This window comes from Raphanus sativus, unplaced genomic scaffold (genome assembly GCF_000801105.2).
Source record: "Raphanus sativus cultivar WK10039 unplaced genomic scaffold, ASM80110v3 Scaffold0492, whole genome shotgun sequence".
Classification (NCBI taxonomy): Eukaryota; Viridiplantae; Streptophyta; class Magnoliopsida; order Brassicales; family Brassicaceae; genus Raphanus; species Raphanus sativus.
This window is the reverse complement of record NW_026615810.1, coordinates 1-10,049: the sequence shown is the minus strand read 5'-3', so window position 1 is coordinate 10,049 and position 10,049 is coordinate 1. Positions and strand designations below refer to the sequence as shown.

At 30.5% G+C, this 10,049-nt stretch overlaps 1 protein-coding gene across 1 annotated transcript; it reads left to right on the top strand.

The window, feature by feature from the left end:
* Nucleotides 1–7,267: 7,267 nt before the first annotated feature.
* Nucleotides 7,268–8,968, top strand: LOC130502304 (cytochrome P450 71B13-like). Its single transcript, XM_056997078.1, has 2 exons — nucleotides 7,268–8,143; nucleotides 8,227–8,968. The coding sequence occupies exons 1-2, from the start codon at nucleotides 7,268–7,270 to the stop codon at nucleotides 8,839–8,841; spliced, it is 1,491 nt and encodes a 496-aa protein (XP_056853058.1). The 3' UTR covers nucleotides 8,842–8,968.
* Nucleotides 8,969–10,049: the final 1,081 nt, after the last annotated feature.

Here is a 10,049-nt window from a genome sequence, read left to right as displayed (position 1 = left end):
AGCTTAATATGTCAATCATAAGCAAGACAGAATCAAAGTTCACTGTGTTATAGCTTGTTAGAGAAAACAGTGCGTACCTCATCATAGAAATAAATATCCTAAAAAGAGAAGAGAAAGATAAAAGAGTAGTTGTCCAATTTGGTGCCGGAGATAGGTCTGAAACCTTACATCGACTAAGATCGCCGTCTAAAGCGTGAAAGACGTGTATTATGACGCGTGTTCGACTTAAGCTCCATTAGTGAAAAGTGGATTCCACCAAGCAATAAACCACCTCTTTTATTTAGCTTTAAATTTTAATATTTTATTGTTAAATTAGGTTTTTGTAACTGTCACTAAATGTATTAATATATTGAGTTTATAGTCTTAGTTGATGTTTAACTCATTTTTTGTTTTAAATAGACATAAAATTGAATATCATTAAATTGTCGATTTTTATCGTATATGGAAGATAATTTTCTATATTTTTTATTTATTTAAACTTTAATTATGGTTCATCTAGTTGATGGATCTCTTCAATGTTATGGGATAATATTGTATTAGCTTAATCTGTCAGTCATGAGCAAGATGGAATCAAAGTTCATTGTGTCATAGCTTGTTAGAGAAATCGGCGCGTACCTTATCATAACAAAGAAGATCCTAGAAAAGAGAAGAGAAAGAAAAAAGAGTAGTTGTCCAATTTGGTGCTGGAGATAGGTATGAAACCTTATATCGACTGAGATTGCCGCCTAAGGCGTGAAAGACGTGTATTATGACGCGTGTTCGACTTAAGCTCCATTAGTGAAAAGTGGATTGCCACCAAATAACAAACCGCTTGTTTTGTTTAGCTTTAATTTTTAATGTTTTATTGTTAAATTGAGCTTTTTATAATTATCACTAAATGTACTAATATATTGAGTTTCCAATCCTAATTGATGTTTAACTCCTTTTTGTTTTAAATAGATATAAATTTGAATATCAATAAATTTTCGATTTTTATCCTATATTGTAGATAGTTTTCTATATTTTTTATTTATTTAAACTTTGATTAAGTTGATGGATCTCTTCAATGTTACGGGATAATACTTTATTAGCTTAATCTGTCAATCATGAGCAAGACGGGATCAAAGTTCACTGTATCATAACTTGTTAGAGAAATCGGCGCGTACCTTATCATAAAAAAGAAGATCCTAGAAAAGAGAAGAGAAAGATAAAAGAGTAGTTGTCCAATTTGGTGCCGGAGATAGGTCTGAAAACTTACATCGATTGAAATTGCCGCCTAAGGAGTGAAATACGTGTATTATGACGCGTGTTTGACTTAAGTTCCATTAGTGAAAAGTGGATTGCCACCAAGCAACAAACCGCCTGTTTTGTTTATCCTTAAATTTTATTGTTAAAATGGAATTTTTGTAACTGTCACTAAATGTACTAATATATTGAGTTTCCAATCCTAATTGATGTTAACTCATATTTTGTTTTAAATAAACATAAAATTGAATATCAATAAATTGTCGATTTTTATCGTATATGGAAGATAGTTTTTATATTTTTTTATTTATTTAAACTTTGATTATGGATCATCCAGTTGATGGATCTCTTCAATGTTGTGGGATAATACTGTATTATCGCAATCTGTCAATCATGATCAAGACGGAATCAAAGTTCACTGTTTCATAACTTGTTAGAGAAATCAGCAAGTACTTTATCATAAAAAAGATCCTAGAAAAGAGAAGAGAAAGATAAAATAGTAGTTGTTCAATTTGGTGCCGAAGATAGGTCGAAACCTTACATCGATTAAGATTACCGCTTAAGGCGTGAAATACGTGTATTATGACGCGTGGTCGATTTAAGTTCCATTAGTGAAAAGTGGATTGCCACCAAAGAACAAACAACTTGTTTTATTTAACTTTAAATTTTATTGTTTTATTGTTAAATTGTGTTTTTTGTAACAGTCACTAAATGTATTAATATATTGAGTTTCCAATCCTAGTTGATGTTTAACTCATTTTTATGTTTTAAGTAGACATAAAATTGAACATCAATAAGTTGTCGATTTTTATCGTATATGGAAGATAGTTTTCTATATTTTTTATTTATTTAAACTTTGATTATGGATCATCCAGTTGGTGGATCTCTTCAATGTTATGGGATAATATTTTATTAGCTTAATATGTCAATCATGAGTAAGACGGAATCAAAATTCACCGTGTCATAGCTTGTTAGAGAAATCGGAGCGTACATCATCACAAAAAAGAAGATCCTAGAAAAAAAAAGAGAAAGATAAAAGAGTAGTTGTCCAATTTGGTGCCAGGAGATAGGTCAAAAACCTTACATCGACTGAGATCTCCGCCTAAGGCGTGAAAGACGTGTATTATGACGCGTGTTCGACTTAAGCTCCATTAGTGAAAAGTGGATTGCGAGGAACAAACCGCATGTTTTGTTTAGCTTTAAATTTTAATGTTTTATTTTTAAATTGGACTTTTTGTAATTGTCACTAATATATTGAGTTTTCAATCCTTGTTGATGGCTAACTCATTTTTTTTTAAATTGACATAAAATTGAATATCAATAAATTGTCGATTTTTATTGTATATGGAAGATAGTTTCTTTTTATTTATTTAAACTTTGATTATGGTTCATCTAGTTGATGGATGTCTTTAATGTTATCGGATAATATTGTATTAGCTTCATATGTAAATCATGAGCAAGACGGAATCAAAGTTCTGTGTGTCATAATTTGTTAGAGAAATCGGTGCGTATCTCATTACAAAAAGAAGATCCTAGAAAATAGAAGAGAAAGATAAAAGAGTAGTTGTCCAATTTGGTGCCGGAGATAGGTCTGAAACTTACATCGACTGAGATCGCCTTCTAAGGCGTGAAAGACGTGTATTATGACGCGTGTTCGACTTAAGCTCCATTAATGAAAAGTGGATTTCCACCAAGCAACAAACTTCTTCTTTTGTTTAGCTTTAAATTTTAATGTTTTATTGTTAAATTAAGCTTTTTGTAACGGTCACTAAATGTACTAATATATTGAGTTTTCAATCCTAGTTGATGTTTAACTCATTTATTGTCTTAAATAGACATAAAATTAAATATCAATAAATTATCGATTTTATCATATATGGAAAATATTTTTCTATATTTTTTATTTATTTAAACTTTGATTATGGTTCATCAAGTTGATGGATCTCTTCAATGTTATGGGGTAATATTGTATTAGCTTAATCTGTCAATCATGAGCAAGACTGAATCAAAGTTCTATGTGTCATAGCTTATCAGAGAAATCGTCGCGTTCCTCTTCATGAAAAAGAAGATCCTAGAAAGGAGAAGAAAAAGATAAAAGAGTAGTTGTCCAATTTTGGTGCCGGAGATAGGTCTGAAACCTTACATCGACTGTGATTACCGCCCAAAGCGTAAAAGCCGTATGTTATAACACGTGTTCGACTTAAGCTCCATTCGTGAAAAGTGGATTTCCATCAAGCGACAAACCGCATATTTTATTTAGCTTTTAGTTTAAATTTTTATTGTTAAATAGGGTTTTTTGTAACCGTTACCAAATGTACTAATATATTAAGTTTTTTGGTGAAAGTGGTTGACGAAAAAAATGAATGAAAATCCGTCAAAATAGATTGTTATCTAAAATCATGACTGTTTTCCTAGTTTCTAATTTTGGTTTTTGAATTTTAGTTTTTGAATTTTAGATTTTGATATTTACTTTATGATTTTTACTTTTAAAATAATAAAATTAAAATATTTGTTAAGAAGAGAAAATGTATTCTGGAAATAATAAAATATAAAATATCATTACCAAAATATACATAAGATTATTTTACAATAAAAACATAAAAACAAAATAATATAATTTTTTATTTAAAAATTAATTCTATGTTTTTTGTATTTACATAATTTATGTTATTAACTTTTACATATAATATACTTAGAAATCTGTACATACAAAACTTTATTTAAAATGTGTAGACATAACCTTTTAATAAAAGTTTCCATAACTGTAATCCATATATATATATTATATATATATATATATATATATGTTCATTTAACTACAAAAATTTAGTATATATAGTATGTTCATTTGGTTAACTCAAACATTAATTCTATGTATAGATTTTAAATATACTAGTATGTTTCACCCATGATATGCATGGATATTCTTTTCTTAATTAAGCTTTTAGTTCAACTTAATCGTGTGACTACAAAGTGTATATTTATTTTATATATTAAATTAAGTTTGAACATTTGGAAGAATTTTTTCGATAAAATATAACATCTTAGTATATCTACACGTAAAATGCATACTATAAGAAATATTGCATAAGTTATGTATTATAATTGGTTGACCAATATATAAGATAATATTACAGAAATTAACAGATTTATAATTTACTTATTTTATTTTAGCAGATACAGAATGGTCTCAAGCATATTCTTACATGCTTATTATATACTATCCATGATGTTTATTAGTTATATAAAATACTATTGAAAAATTTTCGTTTAGAAGCTGCACAAATTTGAGATTTAATAATTTATCAAGCTTAAAATCTTTCAGAATTATTTGATGGCTAAAGAGAATAAAAAAGGAAACAAAATATATAAAACCAAGGTTTTGCATCTGACCTTAATCAAAACATGTGGGTTGAGGGTCTCTTGATAGATTGGAAGTACATCTTTTCTTCTACTATTATCCTTGAACTCTTCTTCTCTCGTCATATATCTTCGTCCTAATTTTATTCTGAAATCATATCTCTTCATCTCACTCTTTTCGATTCCTTTCTTTAACATAGAAAAAATGAAATGGTGTTCCAGTTTCTTTACCTTCGATGTTAGTTGACCCACATTGGTTTGAGGAAGAGCCATTCCTCTGCAAAAAAAAAGAAGAAATTACAAAAGAAACTCTAAATTGCACAATGAAAAATATAGAAAAAATGAAATGGTGTTCCCAGTTTCTTTACCTTCGATGTTAGTTGACCCACATTGGTTTGAGGAAGAGCCATTCCTCTGCAAAAAAAAAGAAGAAATTACAAAAGAAACTCTAAATTGCACAATGAAAAATAATTTATGCTGAGAGAAAAATATATTCAGTCACTCATTTTCTAAGCAAAATATGAACTCTCGTCTCTCCTCACCAACCAATTGATACCGAAATATTTCCCAAAGCCATCTATAACTTTCGCTTGATCTTTTCCAAAATCAATGACTGTTTCCACATCTTCAAATTTTTTACTGCTCCCATCAGATTGAAGTTTCATTTTTCTTCGAGAAAAAAGAGATGAAAGCATCGACTGTTCTGTTTCATGGAATAAAAGAAATTGATTGTAGAAGTTGATATATGGATGACAAAAAAAATAAGAAGTTGATATATGGGAGCTGATGTATGTAGTGGAGATAGTGGCTGGAACCGTTGAGACCACTAAAACAAATTTTGCTTTATTTTCGCTTCTATTCTCACTTTAGTTTCGATTTCACAGCGGAATAAACTAATCACTTCAGTTTTTTCTTTAAGTTTTATATATTTTTTTTTATTTTGAGCATAATCTATGTGGCAGAATTTTATTGGAAATGTGACTTCCGCTTTAGTATATAAAGGATATGCATTAATTTATGTAAAATTTAGAATTAAATAATTATAAACAAATAATCTTTACAAATTTGAATTATAAGTTTTAAAAAATGGTTTTGAAACTTGAAGAATTGTCCGCTTTTGCAAGTTATTTAGAAAACATAAAGATCTTGAAGAAAAGTTTCAACAGTTCAGAACTCATTCATATGCCACGGACACATAATTCAAGGGTGGATAGTCTTGCATGTAATGCAAAAGAATCAACTGTTTTTTGTTATTCATATGGATGTGGATCCTGCAGTTTGGTTTGCAGAGTTTACGTGATTTTGTTTTTGTTGCTGATAAAAAAAATTTATAAAATTGTGGCAAATATAAGTCCAATGTTATGGTATGGTACATAATAATAGTTATATTTTGTTTGACTAAACTAAAAATTAATTAAATTTAAAAACAATGGCAAAATAATAAACTTTATTAGAAATTTTTATATAAAATTAAATAAAGTTTTGTAAGTACAAACTGATTATAATTAACAAATTTAACTACTTTGCGATAAAATTTAATTTATGGTACAAAATATTGATTAGAACACTAATAAATTAACTTACTAATAAAACTTTAATTGTTTAATATGTAGGAAAGATATAACTCCAATTGCTTAGAAAAGTATTGTTGTTGTACTTTTGTTTTGTGTGCTTTATATTTAGAGTGATAAGTGTAGGTCTTATATACTGCATTATATATATGCATTTTATAATAGTTTTTGAAAATAAGAAAATAATTTCTTTTTGGTTTTTGTTTATAAGGAGAAACTAAGAAAAGAGGATTTTGGTTTTTAGGAAGAAAAATAAAAAGTAAAAAAAAAAACTAGTTTCCGTAAAATATAGAAAATCTACTTTATCAAAATCATGATGGATACAAAATTAATTTTGGAAAATCAAAAACCAAAAACTATTGTAAGAATCCCAAACAATCATATATAAAAGACCCATGTCGGTTCATCAGAAGAGAACTATAGTAACTATTTGAAAATGTTATAATAACAAGTTTTTGAGGCATTGCCTCTTGTAAGGGTTGTACTCTGGCTGATCACTATATCTTAGATGTCAATCTCAAATAGTATAATAGAGTATAGAGATGACGAACCGCTTTCTACGTGTAACAAGAACCGCCTGCTTCGTGTAACACAAGTTAAAACGTCCATATATAAATATGTTGCAACCACCTGATGCATGTAACACAAATCATCCCACAACAAAAGTCAAACAAAAAACTCCACTCTATCTCGCTCTCCTCTCTATAAAATCTTCCGTACAAAGTATAATAATAAGACTCGAAGGTAATTAAACTTACCGAAACCAGTCTCTATCTATATATGTTTCAAAACTGTAGAAGAAACTATAGTTTCTCTTCAAGCATAGATATGTGTGTCCTTCCCTTAATTGACTGTTGTAAGGAAGTTTAGAATAATCTGGCGTTGACATACGGCAGACCGATGCTTTAGTTTTGTATTTTTATATTCACTCTGCCGATGCTTTAGTGGTTATAGTTTTGTATTTTTATATTCACTTCAACATGCCTTTTTTGGTTGGTAAATCAAACTTAATAACATGCTTCTTTAGGGGATTTATCACTAAGCTTGCTATTATATTTCTATGAAGATGAACTGACTTTGTATAAACCGTACCTTTTTGTGTAGGAAGCAAGATGATGATGTGGTATATCATTGTTGCTATCGTCATCTTTGCATCGTTACTCGTTGCAAAGAACATGAGAAAGAACAAGAAGAATCTACCTCCTGGACCACCAAGACTTCCTATAATTGGAAACTTGCACCAACTAGGATCCAAACCCCAACGTTCGATGCTCAAACTAACTGAAAAGTACGGACCTCTCATGTCTCTCAAGATTGGAAACGTGTCCACCGTTGTGGCGTCATCTCCAGAGACAGTGAAGGATGTCTTAAAAACGTTCGACGCAGACTGTTGTTCTCGACCGTACTTGACGTATGCTGCAAGAATTTCATACAACTTGAACGATCTCGCCTTCTCTCCATACAGCAAGTACTGGAGGGAAGTACGGAAGATGACGGTTGTTGAGCTCTACACCGCGAAAAGGGTACAATCGTTCCGACATGTAAGAGAAGAAGAAGTTGCTTCCTTGGTGGAGTTCACGAAGGAGTCTGCTTCATTGGGGAACACAGTTAACTTGAGCAATGCGTTAATGAAACTGTCTGGAAGTGTGATCTGTAGAGTAGGGTTTGGGATAAATCTGAAAGGGAGCAAACTCGAGGAGACGTATGAGGAAGTCATTCGAGAAACCATGGAGGTGTTGGGGAGTTTTGCAGCAGCTGATTACCTCTCTGTAGTTGGTAGACTCATCGATAGAGTTACTGGTTTACATAGCAAATGTGAGAAGGTTTATAAGGCAATGGATGCGTTTTTCGAACATTCTATAAAGCTTCATATGGAAGATGAGAGTCTAAAAGATGATATCATTGCCTTGCTTCTCAAAATGGAAAGGGGAGAAGCTGGACTTGGGGAGTATCAACTTACTCGAAACCACACCAAAGGGATTCTTCTAGTAAGTAACATAACTTCATTCTTCACATGTTGTGTAACGTTCTATTAATCTTGTTTTATTGATTATTATTATTATTATTACAGAATGTTCTCATTGCTGGAATAGACACTTCTGGTCACACGGTGACATGGGCGATGACACATATGATCAAAAGCCCAAGAGTTTTGAAGAAAGCACAAGCCGAGGTAAGAGAAGTGATCAAAGACAAAGATAAAATCACAGAAGAAGACATAGAACAACTCGAATATCTCAAGATGGTGGTTAAAGAGACGGTAAGGATAAACCCACTTGTCCCACTTCTAATACCAAGAGAGGCTTCAAAGGATATAAAGATCGCGGGTTATGATATTCCGAAGAAAACATGGATCCATGTCAACATTTGGGGTGTTCATAGGAATCCAAATGTTTGGAACGATCCAGAAGCGTTCATCCCCGAGAGGTTTATGGACAAAGAGATTGACTATAAGGGTCTGAACTTTGAGTTGTTACCGTTTGGTAGCGGAAGGAGGATGTGCCCTGGTATGGGGATGGGCATGGCTTTGGCCCACTTGACTCTTATCAACCTTCTCTATCGATTTGATTGGAAGCTTCCGGACGGAATGGAGATAGAAGATGTTGATCTTGAAGAATCGTATGGGCTTGTGTGTCCTAAGAAAGTTCCCCTTCAACTTGTCCCGGTCCTTACTCAGTGGAGTTAAAGTTATACTTCGTTTTATATAGTTCAAGATGTAACCATAATAGCTATCATTTGTAAATCCATCGTTCAGTACCTTGTTTTTATATAGTTCAAGATGTAATGCAACCTATACAACTATCATATATAAATGCATCGTTTAGCACATTATCTTTGATAACCACACAACTTTTGATGACCGTTACTTCTGGTTCAAACTAATCTAACAAATTAGTGAATATTTATGTGTGTGTTTTTTTTGCAAGAACGGTCACAAATGATGTATAACATAACTAATTGACTAACAATATAGTTAGATAAAAACTAGTATTCATCCAAATTCAGTTGAACTATATCAATAACATTTCTTATAGAAAGTTGTGGTAGATTTTTAATTCAGTAACTCGATTAAAAATTTCAATAAATTCTTCTTATTATCAAGTGCAAATCAATTCTAAGAAATCAATTCATCACATCAGTTGTGCAGATTATTGAAAAAATTACATATAAAGTTTTTTTTTTAGTAATAAAAATAAAAATCTATATTTATGATAACAATCTTAAATATTTTATTTATAAACTGTCATTAAATTTTTTAAATCAGATATTTATCAAATACAAGATAAAATGTACACATATTAAGCTTAGGCATATTAAAACCAAAGATCAAAACCTAATCAAAACAAAAATCAAAACTGAATCAATGTTCAAATTATCATTTTTGATATAACTGAATCACCCAAATATTTTTGTCAAAATTTTAAATTTTATTCGCATGTCTAATATTTTATCCACAAAACCAAAATATAACTTTATCCAAATAATTCCAAAATTATCCATAAAAAAGAAACCAATCATAACCAAATTGAACTTAATATTTTATCAATTCTTAGTATTGTTATCCAAGCTAAACTGAAATAATCAAACCAAAACCAAAACTAAATTCATGTTTATATATCTCTTAAATTTAAAAACCAAAAACTACAACCGGAATCGAACCAAAAACTAAAAAGGTTGGAACTGGAGCAAAAAAAAAAACATTCATGTCTAAACATATCAATAAAAAAACAAACGGATTAATAAATTTCTTGACAAAAAACAATTCCCAATTTAGAAAGCACAGATAATATTGGAAATCTGGAACCAAGCAACTATTAACAATCTTAAGATTGTGGGCCACTTAAACAGGCCCATTTATAGAGAAGGGCCTTGAAATCATTGCTTCACCCACCT

What these genes read in the sequence shown, in the direction of transcription:
- LOC130502304 (XM_056997078.1), top strand. Translation starts at nt 7,268, where the DNA reads ATGATGATGTGGTATATCATTGTTGCTATCGTCATCTTTGCATCGTTA. An exon ending in ACACCAAAGGGATTCTTCTA is followed by an intron (nt 8,144 to 8,226) that starts GTAAGTAACATA and finishes TTATTATTACAG; the next exon opens with AATGTTCTCATTGCTGGAAT.